Raw genomic sequence first — 25314 nt, forward strand, 5'->3', positions numbered from 1 at the left:
TACTGATCTTTGTGACTTCAGATGCTTACTGCTGAAGAGTGGTTTGCTTCTTCTGGTGCTAAGTACCCTGTGGAGGTTGTTGGTGATGTCACTGACTATTGTGTTCCTCACAGCTCTCCCCATGTTTCTCTCATCATGTGCTGGAGTTTTCCTCGGCTGACCTGTTCCATATCTGTTTGTTAGCACAACATTGGTTTCTTTCTTTTTTAAGACAGTCCAAATTAATGTATTGCCTATGCTCAAAATAATAGATTTTTACTCTTTTCTCAGCTTCAGTACTGCTTGCTTTTTCTCCCATAGACAGCTCTCAGGAATTCATGTTGGTTTATCTTTTTTGACAACAAATGCAGTCTTCACACGTGAAACACAGACCTCCATACAAGAGTGGACATTCAGCACTATTAACTGTGTAAACACTCGGTCTGAAAGAGCTCACCTGGGCAACAAGAAACACCTGGCAGTCACATGTTCCAATATTTTTGATCACATGCAAAATGACTTGGTTCAAACAAAAGGTGGCATGTTCTGAGTGGTTTAGATATACATATCAGGTAAAGGAAGGCTGAAATTATGATCTATCGTCATATCTTTTGATCTCAGACACACATTTATTCAGTATATAGCAGAAACAAAAGAAATGGCTTTGTCGTTCCAATAGTTTAGGAGGGGACTGTATATGTTGCATTATACTGTATATGCATCTGTGGTTAAACAGATGCTGGTAGTGCTTCATTCATCAGCTCTGTGTCCATTGTAAACAGGCTGACATCTGTTGCTCTACCCTGCAAACAGACCTGCCTGTTCATGCTGGCATTGTTGGAGAATAATACATGCCTTTGTTTTGTTCCTGTACCAGACAGATACACAAGGCATCGAGAGACACCTCTTTGCACTTTTATTCCCCTCATCTGAGCTTGTAAAAGTGAGCGTGTTGAGCCGTGGCCCCTCCTGCACTGGAGTAAATAGGATTTCCTCTCTCCCCCGCACCAGGCTGACAGAGGCACGGGCGGCTGTGTTTGCACCACTGCAGTGGTGATTAAGCATGATGGCAATTGATGAGGGAGAAACAGCCTCCTACAGAAGAAGGAACAATGCCTGTTCAACATCACCTGCCCACAGTCAGCGTTCTGGATTTTCAGATCCTTCATTTTCATTCTCTTTCTGTCTCACAATTTCATGTCCTCAATAACCCTACTGATATTCCATCACCTCCTCCCTTTTTGCTTACATCAAAGACAACATGTGGATAGGCTGCTCTGATCAAGGCCGTGCCCACACTGCAGTGCCCACATGCTTCTTACTGCTCTGGGGCGTGTAATATCCAGACAGATCTCAGGGCAAGGGGAAGCTGAGATGACAGGAAGAAAAAAAGGATGAGTGGGGGCGACTGGTATGCACTGCGTCAGTATGGCGAAATCGAGTTATAAGTGGGTGTTTGTGAAAGGAATACCTGAATGCAACAGAGCTGGGGGGAGGAGAGAGAGAGAGAGAGCGAGAGAGAGAGAATTAGGGTGGGGCTCAGTCACATCACACTGCATCCCCCTCTCTCTCTCTCACACACACACACACTGTTCTCTCTGCCTCCTCTCTCCTCTTTCTGTCATTCCCCACCCTCACAGGCCCTCAGTAACAAAGGCATGCAATACACATTGCCTTAAATTATACATCCTCATCATCATCCTCATCATCATCATCCTCATCATCATCATTCCCATGAACGTATAGGATGAAAAAAAAGCTACACCGGCTTCAAGCTATGCTCACGTGACTTGTGAGCGGATAATCTGCTGTGCTGTGATTGGTTGGTTTGGTTGCTCACGTAAGATGGCTGACTCATAACCGCACTACTGAGTAGTGATGGGAACTCCGGATCTTTTCAGTGATTCACACCAAACGACTCTGACTCTTTCGGCTCGTAAACGACTCATTGACAGTGTTCATGAGTGTTCATATATATATATATATATATATATATATATATATATATATATATATATAAAGCAAACAATTATATTTTATTTATTAATATATATATATATATATATAAATTAAATATTATAATTGTTTGCTTAATATTCGCCGTTCAATCCCATATGCTGCTCTCTCTACAAAAACCTAAAAAAAATCCTACAAAAACTCATTATATTTTACACTGCAATTGTTATAATATGTTATAATATATAATAATATCATATTAATATATTTTTTTTAAAAATTGTTTAATTAATTGCTCTCTCTCTCTCTCTCTCTCTCAATAACACACACACACACTTCCGCATGTCTTGAATAAAGTATTATTAAACCTAAATAAAGGTCTGTGGTCCTGATGGAGTCGTATAAATAAATGAAAACATGTTCCTTTATAAAACACTGGCTTAAAAAGTGAATAAATCTTCATTAAATTGCAGAGTTGTGGGCTGGATGTAGATCATGTGGGCTTATTCCTGTAATATACAAGTCGATTAAAGATTGATTTAAGGTTTGTTGTTGTTGTTATTCCTTGATCCGGTGTTGTTGACGCTTGACGCCATCGAGGAATTTGCATATTAATATATTCATCATGATCACTGGTATACCAAGCTACAAATTAAAGTATAAGAAGAAGAAAGATTTTTTAATTAGGGTATAGTTAAAGGAAATAGAATAGAGATTTAACAGAACAGAAATTAATCATTTATTATTTACAATCACTGTCCACTTTATTAGGAACACATCACTCATATGTAATCTAACCAGCCAATCTTGTGCATAAAATCATGCAGATTCAGGTGAAGAGCTTAAGGTAACGTTCACATCAAAACCACAGAATGGAGAGAAAGTGTGATCTCTGTGACCTTAACTGTGGCATGGTTTGATTGTTGGTAGCAGATAGGCTGGTGCCAAGTGAGTGACAAAGTCAAAACCATATATAGCAGATGCAGTACACAGTGAAGTGAAACAACGTTCCTCCTAGACCAGAGGTGCTACACAGAACACAGACAAAGTACAGTGATGCAGACAAACATAGAGCTTAAACATAGAGATAAAACTAAACTATACTTAAGGTGCAATAAAAACTAAAATTATACTGGTATTATAAAGGTGCAAGAAATAAACTAGACATACAACAGAAGTGCACAGGACGACAAGACAAGACAAGTGCAGACAAACAACATATAGACCGACTTTTGTGCAAAGAACAGTGTATACAGTGAGTGCAAATATTAAAGTGACACACGTAAACAGGATTAATATAAAGTGAAATGTAAAGTGACATGTGCATGCAAACAGGACAATTTAGTATGTGTGTGTGTGTGTGTGTGTGTGTGTGTGTGTGTCTGTGTCCAGCACAGTTCAGTTCCTTTGGAACACAGTCCTCAGCTTTTGTGCATGTGCGTTATGTATGTGTGTGTGAGTATGTGTCCAGCACAGTTCAGTTCTCTGTTGAGGTCAGATCTTGGTTGTGTGTGTGTATATGTGTCCAGCTCAGCCCAGTTCTCTGTTGAGATACCTGATTGCCTGAGGGAAGAAACTGTTTAACAGTCTGGTTGTGCGGGTCCGAATGCTTCGGTACCTCTTTCCAGATGGCGGAAGGGTGAAGACTGTGTGTGAGGGGTGTGTGGGATCATCCACAATGCTGTTAGCTTTGCGGATGCAGCGTGTGGAGTAAATGTCTGTAATCGAGGGAAGAGAGACTCCGATGATCTTCTCAGCTGTCCTCACTATCCGCTGAAGGGTCTTACGATCTGAGACGGTGCAGTTCCCAAACCAGGCAGTGATGCAGCTGCTCAGGATGCTCTCAATGGTCCCTCTGTAGAAGGTGGTCAGGATGGGAGGTGGAAGATGAGCCTTCCTCAGCCTTCGCAGGAAGTAGAGACACTGCTGGGCTTTCCTGGTGATGGAGCTGGTGTTGAGTGACCAGGTGAGGTCCTCCGCCAGGTGAACACCAAGGAATTTGATGCTCTTGACGATCTCCATGATGGACCCATCGATGTTCAGTGGAGAATGGTCACTGTGAGCTCTCCTGAAGTCAACAACCATCTCTTTAGTCTTGTTGATGTTCAGGGAGAGGTTGTTGGCTCTACACCAGGCTGTTAGCCGCTGCACCTCCTCTCTGTATGCTGACTCGTCGTTCTTTCTGATGAGACCCACCACGGTCGTGTCATCGGTGAACTTGATGATGTGATTGGAGCTGTGCATTGCTGCACAGTCGTGAGTCAGCAGAGTGAACAGCAGTGGACTGAGCACACAGCCCTGAGGGCCTCCAGTGCTCAGTGTGGTGGTGCTGGAGATGCTGTTCCCGATCCGGACTGACTGGGGTCTCCCAGTCAGGAAATCCAGGATCCAACTGCAGAGGGAGGTGTTGATGCCCAGCAGACTCAGCTTCTCTATTAGGTGCTGAGGAATGATCATATTGAATGCTGAACTGAAGTCAATGAACAGCATTCGTAGGTAAGTGTCTTTATTATCCAGGTGTGTGAGGGCCAGATGGAGGGTTGTGGTGATGGCATCGTCTGTGGATCGATTTGGACGATACGCAAACTGCATGGGGTTGAGTGACAGTGGCAGCAGGTTCTTAATGTGTCTCATGACGAACCTCTCGAAGCACTTCATGATGATGGGTGTGAGTGCAACGGGACGGTAGTCAATAAGACAGGACAATGGAGACTTCTTCGGCACGGGGATGATGGTGGTTGACTTTAGGCACGTTGGGACAACATAAACAGTTCTGTTTATGGAAACACCTTGTAGATGAGAGAGATCAGAGGAAAATGGCCAGATTTTTTTGAGCTGCCAGGAAGGATAGAGTAACTCTAATAGCCATCTTTACAGTCATGGTGAGCAGAAGCATGCAGAAAATATCAGACCTTGAGGTGGATGAGCTACAAGAGCTGAAGACCACATCAGGTTCCTTTTCTATGAGCCAAGAACAGAAATCTGAGGCTATCATGGACAATCCCTCCATATAATATACCCTTTTTAGAATGTAAATGTAATCTAAACAGTAATTTAATGTGTAATCTGATTACCATTTATAATTAAAAAGGTAAATATAATGAAGTACAGAATTAAATATATTTATATACTGTACATTTACTCATATTTTCTATTCTAAATACATAACACTATTACATGTATGTATGCTGTTACTGTCCATCTCTGTATGTTTGCAGGACTATCTTAGAGGCTGATTTGCATTTATCTGCTGATGACACTATTACTGTATCTATTATCTGCCTTTATCTCCTGCTCAGATTTACAAGATGCATTTGCAACTTCCTTTGCATATATCTGTATAACTGCAAATAAATTGCACTTACAGCCATTTCCATCAGTGAAATCTGACACTGGTATGATAGATTATATTTTAGCAGCATATCATGGAACGACTTGAAGAAATATTTGACACTTGTGTAAACTCACTATCAGATTTTAAGATATTTGTACAGGAATTGCTATGCAGAGCTGTTTTTAATGTTATTTCTGTATTTCTAGTGCACTGTGTTCCTAAAATATGACACTACACTGTTTGAATAACAGTTGCCTTCCATCCATTCATTTTCCATACCTGCTTTATTCCTAATCTGGGTCACAGGGATCCCAGCAGACATTGGGCGAAAGGCAGGGGTACACCCTGGACAGGGCGCCAGTCCATCAAAAGTTCCCTTCCTTCGACAGAATTTTGGACATTTTCAATAAGTAAACACAAATGAATTATTTTATTGGCGCAAGTCTGATATATAATTAGTAAGGATTGGGTTGGGTTTCTGTATGTGGAGTATCATGACTATGTGTTTAGCTGCTGCACAGCTGGGCAATGTGAAATAGGAGGGGTCTGAGCCCCCTTCTGGGCAAACAATTCACACCTGTCCACACTACAGAGATAAACTAAAGATTTATTGATAGTCAAACACTGTATAGAGCTGCTACAATAAAAGGATAACGTAAACCTAGCAGGCTAGGTTAAAAAAAAAAAAAATACTGATGAAAATTTCTTGTAAAGCCGCTGTCTACAATCATACGAACTTTTAAACACTACCGTGGAGTTTGACGACACAAATAAATTCAATGCTGAATTTAGGCACACACAAAACAGGCGCAATTTCTATTTTTTTCCTCTGGTACAAAGAGTTAAGCACTTGTCCTGGCCCATTTCTGTTCCTTCCACAAACAAAGCAAGCTCTAAATAGCCAGCTATATTTTCACAGCCTGAAAAAGCATACTGTAAACAGCTCTATGAGTTATGCTGCAGGTATGGTGTGGTTCCGCTCACATTCTGCCCTGAGATGTACAAAATGTTGGGAAAGTTTCATCAATTTAAGCTTATGGACTCTACACCAACTCAAACAGACCACATGCCTTGCTGAGAAACACAACCAAAAATAGTATTATGTCAGATACTGGAATTATCATTACATACAATGGCATCTGGACACTATCGAATATAAGAGTAATAGGTTTTGTCAGAGTCTTTGAATCCACTTCCACAAAACCAGGGGCATCTCCAGGAACAGCAGGATCACATTCAGCTGGTGACAACTTCACTTTTGCTATGTTTTGGGAGCAGATATGATGCCAGAGTGTCTGAAACTGGTCCTTTTACTGACCAGTAATAACTACAGCTAATCTAACACTGAAACAGAGTGTAAAGAAGAGTCTACATTCACACACTGATCACTTCTGCTGGTGGAAGGAAACACCAATCTACTGCTAGAAAGGGTTAATCCGTTTTGTATTTCATGATCTACAGATTTCTACATAACTGGTATTCAAACAGCGTATTGCTATCTTTTAAATAACATTAAAACACTTTAAATCAGCTCTGCATAGCAATTCCCGTACAAATATTGTAAAATCTGTTAAATATTTCTTAAAGTCGTTCCATGATATGGTGCTAAAATAAAACCTAGCACTCCAATGTCAGTGATCTTACGGATGGAACATCACAATAAAATGCAGTTATACAGATATATGCAAAGGAAGCTGCCAATGCCTCTTGTAAATCTCAGCAAGAGATAAAGGCAGATAAATAGATAATAGTTTCATCAGCAGATAAATCAGCCTCTGAGATAGTCCTGCAAACATACAGAGATGGAGAGTAACAGGATACATACATGTATGTAACACGGTTATGTATTCAGAATAGAAAATACCAGTAACTGTATATAAATATATTTAATTCAGTACAGTGCAGGATCAAGATTCACACAGTGGAGCCATTTCCCAGCTTGACTCTCTTTCTCTTCTTCAAGGCATTATTTTATTAAAGCCAGCATGGGATTGTGTGTGAAGAACCTGTGGGGAACAAATTCATACTGTTATAAAGATATAAACACTTCTGTGCAACATTTAATTATTTATGCTTGTTTTACTGTTATATTAATTATTCACTTGCTTCCACAAGTGAAAGAAATACATTGGAAACATTCTGAAACTGTAATGAAGGAAGCTTGGTTCTACCAGCTCCTCTTATCAAATCCCTCTCATTAAGACCATATTAAACTGCAGAAACACACAAGTTTATCCATCCAGTTATTCCACGCAGGGTCATGAGTAACCTCTGGGCACAAGGTGAAGGACACACTGGACAGGGTACCAGACTATTGCAGACACAATCACACAGTTTGGACAATTTAGAGAAGCTAATCAACAGATTAGTTTGGACTGGGAATGAAAACCGTGAAGCAGAGGAGAACATGCAAACTCCAAACACACAGGGAAGACATGGGAATTGAACCCCTAACCCAGGAGGTCCGAAGCAAACATGCAAGCCACCGTGTCTCTATTATAATTATAGTGTTAATTTTTAGAGTTTGTAAGACCATTTAAACTCATTGAAGGAAACCAAACAAAATGACTCATTAATATGTGATTAGTAGGCTCAATAAGGCAGATTTAAAGGGCCTGAGATCTTCTTAAGTCTATATGCAGAGCTGACGTCCATGTCACACCATGATCACAGTCACTACCATCAGACGAAGACAAAAATCAGACCCAGCTGCAGAAAGCTGTTATATAACTTTATTAATCAGACACAAGGACAGCGATGCGTGTTCACTCATGTTCTCATACACTGAATTCTTCTTCATCACACTGATACATTATGAAGGTTCTATGTCAGACTGCCCACTAGTGGCTCAGTTTCTCCAACCAGCTTAATTTAAACAGGCAAGACCACAGCTATGACAAACATTTGTCAAAAAAAAAAAATCACAAATCACATTTGGGAGAAACATACTGTAACTGTGTAGAGTTAAACACATCATCACATCATCCATACACACAAAGATTCATACATGGAATTGACACACATATAGTTCAATAATAAGTGAAAAACTGATTAATGATTATACTTTAACATGTTCATGGAAGCGCTTTTTCATGTGACTTCGCGGGAAGCACTTTAAGCCTTTTTAATAAAGTTTTTATAAAAAATTATATGAATGCTTTAGAGTAAATGATCACTAACCTAAAGATTACATGACATTGTCTTTGGGTTTCCATGGTACAGTATGTGATGAACCTTTATATGGTTTATTATAAATATATATATATATATATATGAATATGATTGTTATAGGTGCTAATAATTTTAGGTATGTCTGTATTTCTATTATTATCCACTTATCTTTTTCTGTGTGAATGAGGTCACACTTAATAAAACCTTTAAAAGATGTTGTTTAATAGCTAACAATAAAGTCCAGAATGCAGGAAAGACAAAGACGTGTTTCAGTGTTTATCATAAAAAAAAAGTCTAGCCATAATTTTGTACAAATTATCAACAGATTTTCTTAACAGTAAATTCAGAGCACAAAATGACCCAGATGTTTTTCATCTGGACCTGTGCTGCTGGTAAAATAAAATAGATGTTATTTAGTACAGTGAAATTTTCCGGTGTGAGTAATAAAATATTGTGAGCGTACAATATAGTCTGACATAATAGAAATAAAAAACAAGGTTGAGATTTATGGGCAGGCAAATTCTGCAAATAAGTTGTGCGCTAAAAAAGTTATAGGCGATATATTACTAAGAAATGTTATTTAATTAAGAATAAAATAGAATTCACAGAATTATTAGTAACTCAGACAGAGTAGTTAAAATAATGTGAATTCTATACAATCTGTGTATAGTGGAACCTCCAGTCACTGACGTTATCTCCGACCTGCTTTTACACATGAATGCAGTTGTCCTGTTGTCTTCACCAGGTAAAGAGTTATCCTTTCTTTGACGAGGCAAACAGATCAGTTGAAGGTAAACCAGGAGTGTGTTACAAGCGGAACAGGGCTATGATGAGGCAGGAATGAACCAGTGTGTAAGAGAGTCCACAGCTCTGCGTACAAATCCAAAGAAAAAGTCCATGTTGTGTGAGAAATCAGCACAAATACTTGAATAAGCCCCTCCCAGGAAGCAGTAGAGCATGGTACTGCCCATGCTGATGACCACCGTTACCAGGCACAGGACAAGGAAGAACAAACAGGAGTCTTCACCCAGATCATCTGTACAGTAATATAATACATAATATGACATACTCAGACTTATCACACCAATAGGCTTTTCACTCTGCGCTTAACCCCGGGTTATCGTCATTCTAAACACCGCTTCTAAAGAAACGTTTCACACACCCGTAATTTGAAAGCGGTGTTAGCACAGCTTTTTACCCGGGGTTATGAAGCAGGGTTAGCACTCCGGAGCAGGGTTAGCACCACATTTGTTGTGTTAACCCCACATTGCAGTGCTAAGTTTGTTCAGTGTGAAACAGAGCAGTGTTTGCTTGTTGCTTCTGGATGCTTGGCATCAGAAATTGAGCAGCGAGGCTCATGTTGCATCAGTAACAGGAAACACGCGTCATGTAAACAGGTCACATGCTGTTTGTCCGATCAGTATCAGTGACACCGCAAATAGGCAAACAAGAATGTTAACCCGGGGTTTAGGAATGTACAGTGTGAAACATCTGTTAACAAATACCCAGGATTAACAGTTAACCCCAGGTTTAGTATGAGCTGCGTTACCTGTGGTTTAGGATGACCCAGGGTTAACAATTTCAAGTGTGAGAAGCCCTCAAGTGTACAATTCTACACAAAATATCATACCGTTATCCAGTAAGGCGTCTGAGTCACAGAAGCGGACTTTGAATTTGGAGGAGTTTCTGTGTGGAGACAGACTGACAGGACTGGACTCCTCTCTCTTCTTCAAGATGGAGATGAGGCCGTTAGAGGGAAAGGTCTACAATAACGACAAAAGCAGCAGTAAATACTATACACCCTGAAACACCATAACACTTGTTCAGCAACTGCTAATCGGGATCAGGTAGATTAGAAAGTCACTGCAAAATGACTGAATGATTTAATACACTTTTATTATTGAAGTAATGGAAAAGAGTCACCACATGGGGTCAGTGTGACCAGCAGTGTGTTCCTCATCTCAGCCTGAACCCATCACTTGTCAATGCAAATAAATATCAAATGCCGACTGATTTCAAACTAAAAACTAGGACTAGCCTTACTGAAACTAGCCTCACAGTCAACTGTTATTTCACACACATCTTCAAACACTATATTTTCTTAAATGTAATGTAGATGAGATATACTATATACATCTCTATAATGAAAATAAGTCTGTTGAGTGATTTTCAGTTAAATACATTTTCACATTTTTTTATTGCTATTGTCCCTAAATCACACCAGCAATTTAACTGAAGAGAAGAATGTATAAATCTGTAAATAATTTATTCATAATAGGTCTATTTAACTTAATGAACTTTTTAATGAATATTAATGAAGATAAAAATTAACGCACATAATTGTTGTGTACTACTAAATAATTTGCTCAAAAAAAGGTGTGATCTCTGACTTTTACTGACTTTATTCCCTGTATTTGTGTGTGTGTGTGTGTGTGTGACAGCCATAATATTAAAACCACTGACAGGTCACATGAATAACACTGATTATCTCATTCCACTGGTACCAGTCAAGGGGTTGGATTCATTAAACATCAGGTGAACGGTCAGATCTTGAAGCTCATGTGTTGAAAGCAGGAAAAATGGCAGAGTGTAAGAATCTGAGTGACTTTGATAAGGGCCACAATGTAATGCTTAGACGACTCAGTCAGAGGTTCTCCAAAACAGCAGGTCTTGTGGGGTTTTTGGAAGATGCTCAGTAGAACTTATCCACTCACTGTCTATACCCGCTTATTCCTAGGACTCCTAGGGTCACGGGGGTCTGCTGGAGCCTATCCCAGCGCACATAGGGCAAAAGGCAGGGGTTACACCCTAGACAGGTCACCAGTCCATCACATATAGACAAACAACCACCCACAGGCAATTTAGAATTACCAATCAACCTAATGTACATGTCTTTGGACGGAAACCAGAGTAAACCCACGCAGGCACAACAAGCAAACTCTACACAGAAAGGCCCCTGCCTGTTCGACCCCGGGATTCAAACCCAGGACCTTCTTGCTGTGAGGCAACAGTGCTAACCACTAAGCCACCATGCTGCCAACTTATCCACTCATATCTTTACAAATCTTTTGCAAAATACTGTACTTTATGGGGCTTTTACATATGAGGTTTATTCAGTTTAAACACTAACTATCACTGGGCAATGCTAACCTAACCAAATATGTTTGATGTTCCCTTTAATAGACAGTTTATGAATAAATATGGTATCGTGAGTCAGATCATTCTGTTCTACAATGAAACTCACCCTGGACTTTTTATTGTTCTTTATTTGCTTATATTCCTCAGTGTGAGCACATTGGACACAGCTTATGTTTTAATGTTTTAATGTTCAGCCCAAAAGCGTGACTATTTGCTGCTTTTCTCCACTGGGTCTTTGTGTTATATAAGAGGCCCACACCCAGGCCATCAGCAAGTTATTACTTTTCCTCGACAAGTTTTCCACAAATTCCTGCAGCTGACTGTTATAACTCCTGCTGGTGACATTATAGCATTGTTTTTAGAGACTCTCTGGACTGACCAATGGAGCCAGATAATTGAAAGCAGACACACTGAGGCTTGGACACTGATTACAGAACTGCAGTGTTGTTTACTTCCTTATTCAGACAACTGAAATCATAAATATGATGAAAATACTTAGATTTACTCTGACACCAGGACAAATGGATATTGAATAATAGAAATGCAGCATAGCAGTGCATTCAGAGCAGTCTGACAAATAAAATCAAGTCCGGCATACTGAATAAAATCTATACAATATATAAAGTAAGACAAATAATATTTAAACAAAGGTAAGTCAAAACAAATGGGTCTTTATCTGATTTTTAAAGGTTTTTTGTCCACACTTGAGGAGCGACAGCCTTTTGTCTCTTTTTGTCTTGAGCCAAGTGTGAGGAACAACCAGCAGTCCCTGACCAGAGGAGCTCAGATTCCGAATATTCCCTGAAAAACTCACACAGACCGGTGATAAAAGGTGACAGGGTCTTTCCTGCCAGATTTTCCATTTCCTTTACGCTTGTCCTTTTTAGATTTCTTCTATCATTAGTAACAACACTATGCTAGATAGGGAGCTAACTCTTCAGCTGAAGAACAATAGAGTCTTAATCAATAAAGTGGAATTAATTAGCTCTTGCTAACCCAGGTGGTCAGTGAGCTGACATTTTTATCACCATAAAATATAAACAGTCGCTTGTGTACAGTGTCCTATATGCTGTCTTTAAAATATTTAGGCAACTGCAAGGTAAAATAAACCTTTATTAAACTGTAGATACTTCTAAATTTCTTGTTTTGATGAATATTGATTAGAAGCCCTGTTATTCACTGTGCATTATTTATTAATGTGCATGAGGGCGGACAATCTGAGAGTGCTGAACCCTAAGTGTGCATGCTCATTAAAAGATGGCGCTGGGTTACTTGCTTACTTTCCTTTACTTTACATGCTTGTAGTTTGCCGAACTTCATGTTCCTGCTGTGAAAGCAATTTGTCTTTGAAATGTCTCAGATAAAAGTTCTGAGTAGTGACTCAAAAACAAAACAACAACAAATAAACACCAGGAAACATTTGGATCACAGTATCACATAATCATAAACCTAATCACAAGAATCTTAAAGATTTAAAATGAATTCAGTAAAGAAATCAGGACTGGTGTTACATGATTATATATATATATATATATATATATATATATATATATATATATATATATATATATATATTATTTAAAGACGACATACAAACCTTGTGTGTAGGTTAATCATCTCCACAACACAACATACAAGAGTCTTCTTACCTCCTCAACTTCAATGAGCTCAGTCGATTCATCCCCAAATAACTTCTGTCTTCTCTCCACCTCCTCCTGCACCATCAAACGTTCAGCCTCCTCTCTATCCTCATCTTCATCCTCAGTTTCCTCTTCAGGGTCACTCTGCGGCTGCTCTGTCCACTCATACATTTTAGAAGAACGTCCAGTATTCATCTGCTGAACTGTAATGCTCTCCTTGGTCACCTGTTTTTTAGTGTCAGATCAACCATATTATATCCCAGCCCCTTTTTATTTTTCAACCATGATTGCTTTATTGGTGAAAAAGAGAGAGAGAGAGAGGATCTTACCTTTTCCACCACACTGCGGTTAGGCCTAGGGAGAAAGACGCAGTGTGAGTTCAGGCATGTTATGTGTAATAATTATTAAAATTTACACCGCAGCACTGTAATAAATAGCCTCATGTGAAACCCTGAATTCAGAGAATCCCTTGTAGGTTTGGTGAACCTGCAGGACGAGACAAAATGCAAAACACACACTCCAATAAAGCTAGAATGTTGTAGTGAAGGAAAAGCCAAAAATCATAAATTCAGGAATGCATTATTAATAAGGTGTGGTTTCTTGTCTAGACAGGAATCGTTTTTTGGGGAGGACAGCTGTGTTCACTCTGCTTTAAGAACTCATTTATATTTAAGTTTACCCCTAAAAATGTGTAGAAAAGTTACAGTATCTCACTGATATTGCTGAATGAGGTTTTTTTTGTTATTCAGATAGAACTGCATCCTAGAAGTCATAAGAAACAAATCAAAGCAAATATCATCTGATTCTTTCAGCGTTTTTAAATAATCCTTTGCTCTCAAGTGGAATACTACCTTCATGTATCTGTTTAGAAGGAACATGTATCTGTTCTCTAGAACTGTGAAGGTTTTTTAGTTGGTTGTTTTTCTTTCCTTTATTGGTCACTCCAGTTTGACCCATGCCACAGCGTATCATTGATCCAGATATCAGTCCCTCCAGGAGATTGTTCCTGATTGTTGTGGACAAAATGCTTCATTTATCGACAATTTTTTTCAACATTTGTGATGCAATTTGCGAAAACTTTCGTAGGCACACATGTAATGACATTATATGATAGCTGTACTCATGTTGAATGAAAGAGGCTTTGGCTGAATGCGTGTAATAATGACATCAGATCTGTGGTCATTTTGAAATATTTTAAGCTCCTCTGAATATCACAGAATTTGCACTAATTTCTGTGATCACAAAATCCCGGAAGGACTAGGATGTTAGAGTTGGATGAATTTTGCAATCCCCAGTGGCTGGGCCCATACCCTGCCTGGTACCTGAACCTGGGCCACAGTGATGAGGGCACCAGAGTATTTGTCTATAAAGCTTTCCCGAGACAGAGACCATGCTGCTGTACCTTTGGTGTGTTCTGCAGATGTGATTCAGGGAGTTCATGCACTTTGTCTCGATCTCAGTACAGTGGATCTTCACAGGGCATTTATTTCCTCGAGTGAGAGTCTTCCAGTGGGATTCTGAATGAAACCATAGCAACATACACCCACACACACCCACCCACACACACACACACACACACACACACACACAGAAAGAGAAGGTGAAATCCACTTTCACATTCAATCACATCTACAACCATTATCGCTATATTTGGCCCTCACAATCCTGATATTATTATATTATAAATGATTTTCAGCATAATAATGAGCTCAATAACCAGGATTTTGTTTCTCAAAGCTTTCCATCTAAGCTTCCAGATAAGAGATGTTGATGTGGATGTTCTGGTAAAAAATAATGCATCTCACATCAAGGGAATTTATTTGTTTGCAAATTGCAAAACAATTCAAAATAATGTTATTTTATGACACGAAGCTCTAAAATCTTTAAAGACTAAAAGATAACCAAGATGTTCAGTAGCATTGCCTTCTTGTTGTCGACTTAATCACATGAAAAGTAGAGAAAACACTTACATGCTGCAGTGGAAAACCTTCTAACAGGCCTGTACTTAAGTGCAATCTTAAGGCAATTCTAACCCTCCAGCTTAGTGTTTCACTTTCAGTTTGCAAATTCATCATCCTGCAAACACAATGCTAGCTTTGAACACTTCTATATTTACCCCCTACTCCCTCACTTACCCCAGTCCTTGTGCATGGAGGCCAAGTTGGAAAGCAGTCTCTCGTGATAAAGAATCTCCAACTGCAGGAACTGGACTGCCCACTGATCTGCCAGAGTCGGTCAGTTAAAGATCACACTAGTGCTGATGCTCATAGCATGTAGTCGCCATAGCTGTGTATTGTATTTCCTTTTTACAACTTTTTGGTGTAAACAAAGTTGCACCCTCATTAGGTTTCCCCTGGCCTGGGCACTATGAATAGAATATAATCATTGAGATGAAATGACAGGAAAGAGGAAGTGGGCCCTTCAAATGAATGTATACAAAAACTCTACATGCTACATAGCTCAGTAATCATCTCAATCTTTTGTATATAATATTTATAACATATGATATTACCATTTATAAAATTCCTGCCAGCTATATTTCTTTGGCATCATAAAAAAGGATACAGTCCTCTTCAAGAAAATAAGCTTCTGCTATCTGTAGAAAAAGAAAACTGTTAGAGGAAAAAGATTCCTACTTTAATCCGTTTAGTTTTGGCTTCATTGTTCCTGCAGTGTTGCAAGCACTGATCTTAAAGCAAATGTGTTAGCTTGTAGTCTAATAAATGTTGGCCACAATTCCTGGTATCAAGCGTGATTTAGTTTGTATATCCGATAAAGCACTTGTAATTGCTGTTATTTCGCAAGATATAATTAGAATCATGTGAGTGCACTGATATCACATTACCCTCGGGCGTTCTGAAGTAACATGGCAGTTGAATGTAATTCAGGGCAAATAGAAATGTGCATGCTTCTGAAAGGAGTCGACTCTACAGGATAATGCTGTATGGTATGGTTTTCAGTATTTCATGTTATCCATTTCTGAAAACAGAAGGTTATGAATATAGCCACGCTTCTACGACTAAGCTGAAGACCGTCAGTGTGGTGTCCCTCAAAATGACTAGATACCATTAGCAAAGTTGTGACTTCAGACACAGTTTTTCTGATATGAATGATAGGAATCACTCAGCATGTGGATACTGCCCTGTACTGAGGATGAGTGTTGAGGATCAAGACCTCTGAAGAGCACATCAAGTTCATTCAACCTGTAAAAGCTGATGAATCTGGACCATGTTAGTCCTGGAGGAACATTGGGTCACTTCACTGTGTACTGCACCGGCTGTATATGGTTGAAATGACAATTAAAGCTTCTTGATTTGACTCTTGACTCGATGTTGTGTGTTACAAAATGGGAGCAAAGACAGGTACGGATGCAGGTGAGACGCAGGTTAACAACTCCAAGAAGAGACGCAAGTTCAAAGTCACAAACAGGCTAAGGTTAGGTGATGAGCAAACAGACTGGATCAGGTTAGGCTACATAAACATAGACACGTTAAACTGGGAAGTGGATCAAACCACAATAACAAACACAGAACACAAGCTTGGGACAGTCAGGTGAATGAAGACAATGCTGAGTGTATACAGTGTAAAGAATGAATGAGTCAAACTTGTATGTGAGGCTGATAGAACACAGGGGTGTTCGGTCAGAAGCTTGGTTTTTGAAAGCCAGTGAGTGTGTAGTCTGAAGCGGTCATATTAATAGTGATATATTTCTGGATTGCTGTGATATGACATTGTATCATGAACATCAACACCATGGATCTGAAATAAAGCAATCAAGTTGTGAATGAAGTGTAGCTTTAATTTAAGCAGTTTAACAAAATATTGCATTAAAATGCTGCATTTAGGAATTCCATTTTTTACACAGTCTCTACAGTTTTACATGATTAAAAGTAATTTGACCAATGAATATAATTTCATAACATTATGACCAATATTGTGTTGGTCCCATTTTTGCTGCCAAAACACACCTGACCCATCAGGGCATGGACTCCACTAGATCCCTGTAGGTGTGCTATGGTATCTGGCAACAAGATGTTAGCAGAGGATCCTTTAAATCCTGTAAGTTGCGAGGTGGGGCCCTCATGGGCCTCACCTCTCAACTTACAAGACTTAAAAATACAGGTCTTAAAGGATAGTTACAGGACCTAAAGGATACTTTTGATAGACACTGACCACTGCAGACCGGGAACACCCCACAAGAGCTGCAGTTTTGGAGATGCTCTGATCCAGTGGTCTAGCCATCACAATTTGGTCCTTCATCAAACTCGCTCAAATCCTTACACTTGTCCATTTTTCCTGCTTCTAACATCAACTTTGAGGACAAAATGTTCACTTGCTGCCTAATATATCCCACCCACTAACAGGTGCCATGATGAGGAGATCATCAGTGTTATTCACTTCACCTGTCACTGCTCATAATGTTATGTCTGATCGGTGTATATATTGGATGCCAGTTGTTGATTGCCTGAAGTCTGGAAGCCACTGACTGTTAATTAGTAACTGAGTAAAATGTGACATGAAAATAAATCTGAATTTGAATCTGAATCATAAGTGACAGTCCTTTTTGTGTCTCACTCATTCAATCCTGGCTAAAATGAAGGAAATTCAGGTACTCTCATGGTTGCAGAGATATTAAACTTTAATGATTTCCAGTTGCTTTAGAGATTGTCCCTTTTTATGCTGTGTGGGAAAACCGGTTATAACAGAGGGAAGTACACTTTAGGTTAGCCACAAATAGGCTTTTTCCTATATACAGTGCTACCATAATTTTATATGACAGAAGCGACTCAGGGGTGCCAAGCACTGAAATGTTTAATTTCAATCAAGCCCTGAGCATGGCTAAAAAACTCCCCAGACTTCCTACCTCTGTAATGTTCTGGGTTTGTGTTACAGCATCAATCTTCTACTGGGGGATCTCAGTGCAGGATCAGTGTGAGAGTTGGATATGTTTTTGCAATTGGGCTGTACAGTGATATTCATGAGTGACATTTGGTCTCATTTGGTCCAAACTGGAGATTTTCCATGTTTCTGGGCACATGATAGAAGTGCTGCATGATCAGACTCAGACTTTCTAAGTTGCTGACAAAATCCAGCCATTTAAACTCTAATTACGGAAAACAAGTGGACCTAACATATAGCTTGCTGCTTCAAAATGTCCAGGATGTTCTGGACATAAAGTTTGTGACAGTCTAAGGCCAGTGTGCCTAAAATCTGTCTAGGGTCTAGTAGTAAGTAGCACATCAATTGTGCCAGAGGATTGGTAATGAACAGTCACCTCATCTAGCCATCATCTTAGAGTTAGGGTAAAGCTTATCAAAGATACTCCATTCACAAATAAAATGCACACTGATTATTATCATTCAACTCGATCAGCTCACTATCCTGCTCTGAAACCCAAGTGGTTGGGAAAGTTACAAAAAATATATGCTAAGTTAGAAATGAATACCATTAATTAAATGTATGTACCATTTGTAAGTTCATTAGAGAAATATAACAGCAAGTAAGCTAACAGTGTATGTGTTTGTCTTTTAAGATTGCTTTGGGCCATCCAGAGTGCTTTGGGCCTGATCGCTGTATGAGTGATAAGAAAATAATTTAAGGTAGAAAGAAATTTCTATAGTCTTCACTGATGTATTTGTGTATATGTAGTGCTCCAGTTAGTAGTCTTCCTCTAGAATTCCACACTACACACTCCTTTAAGGGGACGATTTGAGCAGAAAACAATTACTGCTATACTTAGTGTCTTGAAATTTCTTTCTCAACTCCAACAAACACAAGAGAATATGAAACTATCCATGAAGGGAAGCAGCTTGACAGTCATTATTAATCTCAACTTAAGACTGGACTCTAAAATGAAAAGCTAGAACCTTTAATGGTTCTTTGGATATTCCTCAGTAGTGTAGTAACAATTTGAGATAGTAGGCTAAGAACTTGAAACTTTCCAAATAACTACTGAAAACACACTGAAAGGTTCCATTTTCCTAATAGAGAGGTTTTTAACAAATTCTCTTAACACTAAAACCTCCAAAAAGACAACAAAACAAATAAATGCATGTGTATCGACAATCATGTATGAAATATATTATAAAAAATATTTTTGTCAGTTAAAAAAAAACATTGTTAATTATTGGACAATCTGTGTATCTGCCAATTTTATGCTCATGACAGCAAAATTATAATAATTTCCAGTTAATTAAACCCACCTGATGTAATGATTGAGGTAAGAGCATGTGATCTGGGTGTTCACTCAGAGATGTCAGTGCAGCCAGAAAGGCAGGACTGGGCCCTGGAGCACTATTACCTACAACACAAACCACCTTCATCATTAATCATCAAGCCTTCATGTGACAAATATCTTTAAATACCTTTTTTAGAATCTGCTCTATCAGACTACATTGAAAATCCCATTGAGAAAACATGCATAGTTTAGAGTTGACATCTTTTACTTAATATACTTTATCTGCTGACATCCTGACACTTCAATTTTCTTATCAGTTAAAATCAGTATGAAAATATACACATTTTTAAAAAGTAGCATGGAATATTTTGTCATTTAGAGTTCCCAACTGTGAAAGCAGACAGCAGCAGTTTAGATAATACCGTAATTATCCAAAAGTTTTAGTGACTTTTTAATTCTATGCAAACAAAACAAACCTGTTTCTTCATCTTGTTACTATCTTCACCTTGTTACTATCCTACCACATTTTGATTGTGCCTCAGTCAAAAAGCAAACAAACTTCTTGAAACAGGAATTTTATTTCCGATTTAGTCACCACGCAGTGAGTGTCTTCTCTTTGTGTCTTTTATCCATAAAGCATCCTGTCAGCGGCCCCTGTCCTTTGTAGCTAGACTCCATGGAACTCCATGGAACTTGAAGGTTGAAGTCATGGGTGTTTAAACACCTGACAGAAGTCTGACAGACGCCTGAGAGAAGTCAGTTTGGGGTTTATAAGAAGCTGCTGGAACATATGTAGCTGCTTAGCTGATCTGCAAAGCTGTGGCAATTTGAATCTCAGCCCCAGGCTAATCCATTATTTTGTTCTGGTCTCTGATTCTGAAATGCAGAGGGAGGCTCTACAATGGGTCGAAGAGAAACACAGAGGAGAACTCCTGCATGAAAGCAGTATCTAACCACATCCAGCATCTAAATGCCTTAAGAAGGCTGAAGAAATTCTGCATGCCAAGCAGCTTCACCAGCTCCATCACAGTCTGGTTTGGAATCTGCACAGTTCAGGATCTACAGTAAGTAAAGAGAGCTGCACAAAGCACCTTCATCACACCAGACCAGGGTCATCTGGATGGCCCAAAGCAATCTTAAAAGACAATAGCCACCTCAATACAGTTTATCCACACTCCTACCATCAGCTACAAGAGTGCAAAAGCCAGTACAACAAGGCTGAGAAGCAGTTTTCACCCCCAGGCCATCAGGTGTGTGAATGACTCTTATACAGAGACAGAGTTTGCCCTCTAATCTTGAGAGGTGCCAAGATTTACCCCACCCTGCTTACACACACATTTACAAATGAGAATACCTTCATAATATGTAATATTTGTATCGTCCTGTATACATTCTTTCTCCCTTACATTGCAAATATATTATTTTTTCCACTTCTTCTTGCACTTTGTTATTTGTTAATTATAAGAAGTCACAGACTAAGAATTTTATTTAAAAATTCAAGTTTCCAGTACATATGACATTAAATTCTTAAATCCACTAACTTTGCAAAAAAACAGTACTGAAGCTTAACAGACCTGCGGTTTATCAGATGCTACAGAACAACTCGGTTTGTCCGGAAAACACACACTCTGTGGTGGCCTGAGGGTTGAGTGCTACACAAAGTCAGTTGAAAAAATTAGAAGTTAATATAGTGGCAGCTTTGGAGGACAGATTCCCTGTGGCTCCAACTGTATTCACAAGCTGTTACAAAGATAGCTCCAAGACATACAAAAGCATGTACAAGGTGAGAAGGGACAGAGAGCCACAAACAGTGGGATTTTATGTCAAATACTACATCATGGAGTCACCACATGACTTTGCAGTAAGGTCTCAGAGAGAGAGAGGTCTCACACACAGGAAGGTGTCCAGGTGTTAAAGCATGTGTCTCCTTGGTGGATTGTAGGATTGAAACAGAACCTCACACAGACAGAAACCCAAGCTTCAGGAAGTTAGGTGGCAGGGAAACTCACTGTGCTAGCATGCCTCTTATGAAATGTCAAATATTTTACCGATGTTATAAATTGAGACTATAAAAAGGTAAAACACTGCTTCAAGTTTCATCAAATTGGATATAAACAGACTCAGAAAATATGCGGAGCTATTAGTTCCTCGGGAGATTGCACAATTCCTCATGACTATAAACTGTTAAAGAAAGGACATTATTTACATTTACATTATTTAGTGTCCAGTGTCACCCAAATGAGGATGAGGTTCACTTCTGAGTCTGGTTCCTTTTAAGGTTTCTTCCTCATATCATCTCAGGGAGATTATCCTCACCACTGTCACCTCAAGCTTCTCAGTAGGGATAAATGTTTGAGATGAATAGTAACTGAGCTTTAAACATTATCATTTCTATTATATGTTTCTATACTTCTGTAAAGCTGCTTTGAGACCATGTCTATTGTTAAAAGTGCTATACATATTAAATTGAAATGAAGTAGAATATGACATGTGACATGAAAGTTGTAACATACTCGTGACATGTTATGAAAGTCTGCAGGTGCACATGTGTGCCATATATTCATGTGCATTAACAGGAAAGTAAGCTGATCCTAGCCTAACCTGCCAGAGAGAATAAATGTCTCTGAAGCTTGGAGGGGAAAGCATAAGATCAGGTCACTGCAGTGTTCTGACATGTTTACCTGATGCACTGCTGTCTAAGCAGAACCTTATGGTTGTGTTCTTCGATTTCTCTTCTGGTTTGTTATTTATATTGTGTTGTTTTTCCACTGGGCAATCCATACTTCCTCTCATCATCAACTTGTTCTGGTTCTTGGGAGAAACAGAAAGGTTTGATCCAATGGTGGTTTCTGTATCATTGGGACAGAGAGTGATGCGGTCTTCGTGTCCTCTTATGTCCTCTTCTGCTGTAGGGTCTCCCATAACTTTAAAATATCCAGGCAGGTCACCATTCCTTTTTCACTGTTCAAATCTGCCAAACAGAATTTTCTATCATTAAAAAAACTTTGCAAACACAACAGATTTGCACGAATCTATACTTCCTGTTTGAATATACATTATGATATGTAGCATCATTGTACTATATCCTGAAGCATCATGCTCTCTGATGGATAAAGTTATTATTCACATTTCTGCTCTTATACACTGTAAGACATTCAAGATTTTTTAAAACTTAAATGGAAGTTCATCTGCTCCCTTGAAAATATGAGTAAACTTAACTTGAAGATAAGCTTTGTTTCACCTAACTAGTACAATACAATGGATTACTTAAAAGTTCATTTTTAACAACGTATAAACTTGAGTCGAATATCCGAAAGTATGGAAATAACAGTTGGAATTAAAGAGAAGAAATAACGGCGAGCAATAATCATGTTTTTCAGTGTGAAGTTGTTAGATGTTAGAGGTGTCTCTTGAAGTCTCTTGATTTTACAGCTCACTTAAAATGTATATTAATATAATATTAATATTTTACTTTTATGACTGCAATTGTTTACCTCACACTTTCTGGGGCATTTTTTTTTACATCTTTACTTTCTCCAAACTCTTTTTCAGGACTGAAAGGGAATTTTCTTGGCTACAACAAGTCAGCTTTCTCATAAAGACCCTAAGTTAATGTATTATACACAGAGTTAACCACATCCACTTCTCCTTGTACCATAAATTAATACACAGAGCTTGTTCTGGACATGTTTAATATTCTAGGCTTCATAACTGCAGAATCTTGGTTTGAAATTTCTACTGCTAATCTTTATTACCTGTAAGAAGATGCTCTTTCAGCTTCCTGATGAAACATGAAATGTGAGCATGCATTAAGGTGTATGCTCCTGCCTGTGCAGTGTATACAGTACAGCTGTGTTTATGGCACAGTCCATCCCTCACCCTGTCACACAGCCTGTAAGCTTCTGTCCTGCTTTTCACTGCAGTGCTGAACCCTTCCCCATCACACCACAGCCTTTCATACAGAATAAGTCTACTTACATTTGTGTTGCAAAGTGGACACTGTAAAGCCCAGCAGCTCCAGTACTGTAGTCCAGTGCTTTCCTGTATGCAGTGGTTTTGACTGGTTGACACACACACACATCTTGAATCAGGTTTGAGGCTTTGTCATGTACAGCTGTGCGGTTGTTTTCGATGCGGATCAGGGCGTATACACTTTGCACCCTTATTCATTTCTTTAAGTAAGTTTTTAGTGCCACCTGCTGGCTCACTGGCGGAAGTGCACCACATTAGACATTGTAATGTTTTGCTTTGTATCAGCTGTTTTATCAACATTATATAATGAATGGTTAACATTAGCTGGCTTGTTAACTTAGCCAAGCTCTGTTGGGATTTCAGTAGCTTGCTAGGTTTGTTGAAATGTTAATTCTTACATCTTTCCAGCCACATAGTTCACTATCTTGCAAATATGCCTCTTATACAGTACATAATCCTGAGCATCTCTACCTGAGCAAGCCTGATAACTGCATCAATAAACGTGTGTACATTTGGAGTAAATATATATTTAATCATATTGAATATGTTCTAATATATGTGAAGAGTTGCGTATTTTTTAGTGAGTGTGTGTTTTTAAGTATTTAAGTATTTTTCACTTGTGAAATGGTGCCTCATTTACCGTTAAGTGCATGCACATCTGTATAATATTTTTTCTTCCTTTCTTCTTTTCCTTTTGTTCTCTTAATCTAAAAAAAAGAATAAAACATTTGCAACTAAAGGTGTCTGATAATTTGTCCCTTTCCACGTGCTTTTGACAAAGCATTCAGTACCTGAAGTGCAGAATTTTCTGTCAGCTGCTTTATTTTTGGTAATTTATTTTGGATTTCAAGTGTTAATTATTTAACAAAAAGCACAGACTGTCTCTTAAATGTCGTACAGTTTGCACTATTAATGCATTATTCATTATAAGATGCACAATAATTGTCCATTCATCCATGTGTCCATCAGAGATTACTGAGAGAGCGTGATGTTAAAGGAATAAGCGAATTAAAGGTTCGGAGGATTTATATGGAATTATTCTAAACTGCTGATGAACTTAATACTGTAGATCAAGTGAAGGTCTGAAATTATATTTTTTTCTCTTTAACAGATTCGCTCCTGTTTGATGTCTATATATTTTAAGGCCATTTCTTGCATCAGATTAGAAACAGGATGAACTGGAGATTTTTGGCTGTTAGTGTGTCGAGATCTCTTTTTTTTAAACTCTGATCAAAAATATTAGGAAATAAAAATGTGAAAGAAATGATTTGAATTATTTTCCAAACAGTACAATTACAGTGACCCATCAACACTGTAATGAGAGTATATGTATTTTGTTACTCTGTAGAAACTACATCCAGTTTATTTACAGATCATAAAATAGAAACTAATCATAATTCTAATGAAAATGTTTAATAAATTTAACTACATGATTCACTACCTATATCCTATAGCCATATCCTCTTCAGATTTGTGCACCATGGTGGGTGACAGGTTTTGGGTGTGAATAAGCTTCACTTTGTTCATCATTATAACCTTTAAACATCAGATTATTGATGGAAAATGTTCTTACCTTTGTTTACCTCTTCAGCATCCTGATCCCACAGAAGTCTGTGCATTAATGTTGTGTCTCCATTATTCTAAATCAATCTTTATCTAGTGGTAACCTAAACTTACTTAATAAATATAAAGAAACTCATACATTGGTAAACACCCCCCATGAATCAGTCCCTATGGGATTTCACGATTTGTGATTGCAAAAATTAATGCAAAATAAAGCAAAACCCATGAAACCTTTCGAAATAACAGCAGGTTTTCTTCACAACACACACTGAGCCAAATCCCTCTTCCATTCACGTGTGTGAGACATGAGTACAGCTCTCATAGAAGGTCATCACATGTATGTCTCACAGGTAGGAGTTTAAAAGAAGACTCCTGTACCTGTA

The 25314-nt window shown here is 38.6% G+C and overlaps 1 protein-coding gene across 3 annotated transcripts; it reads right to left on the minus strand.

Annotated features, from left to right (window-relative positions):
• Positions 1-7975: 7975 nt before the first annotated feature.
• On the minus strand, positions 7976-23543 carry cnstb (consortin, connexin sorting protein b). 3 transcript variants are annotated; one of them, XM_058379674.1, is made up of 10 exons: positions 23375-23543; positions 22078-22367; positions 19422-19519; positions 15784-15814; positions 15354-15440; positions 14621-14735; positions 13548-13572; positions 13228-13443; positions 10071-10203; positions 7976-9310 (listed from the first exon to the last, which is right to left on the minus strand). In XM_058379674.1, exons 2-10 carry the CDS (start codon positions 22316-22318, stop codon positions 9222-9224), a joined length of 1035 nt encoding a protein of 344 aa, XP_058235657.1. In that variant the 5' UTR covers positions 22319-22367; positions 23375-23543; the 3' UTR covers positions 7976-9221. The 3 variants fall into 3 exon arrangements, with proteins under 3 accessions (XP_058235657.1, XP_058235659.1, XP_058235656.1); XM_058379673.1 differs by having other exon boundaries at positions 7977-9476; positions 23375-23542; XM_058379676.1 differs by lacking the exons at positions 22078-22367; positions 23375-23543 and adding an exon at positions 19873-20149 and having other exon boundaries at positions 7976-9476.
• Positions 23544-25314: the final 1771 nt, after the last annotated feature.

The sequence above is a fragment of the Hemibagrus wyckioides genome, linkage group LG25, assembly GCF_019097595.1.
Source record: "Hemibagrus wyckioides isolate EC202008001 linkage group LG25, SWU_Hwy_1.0, whole genome shotgun sequence".
NCBI lineage: Eukaryota > Metazoa > Chordata > Actinopteri > Siluriformes > Bagridae > Hemibagrus > Hemibagrus wyckioides.

Coding starts and splice junctions, on each gene's coding strand:
- cnstb (XM_058379673.1), bottom strand. CDS start 22,318: ATGGGAGACCCTACAGCAGAAGAGGACATAAGAGGACACGAAGACCGC. Junction 19,520..22,077: donor CTTAGACAGCAGTGCATCAG/GTAAACATGTCA, acceptor TTTGTGTTGTAG/GTAATAGTGCTCCAGGGCCC. Junction 9,477..10,070: donor AGACGCCTTACTGGATAACG/GTATGATATTTT, acceptor ATTACTGTACAG/ATGATCTGGGTGAAGACTCC.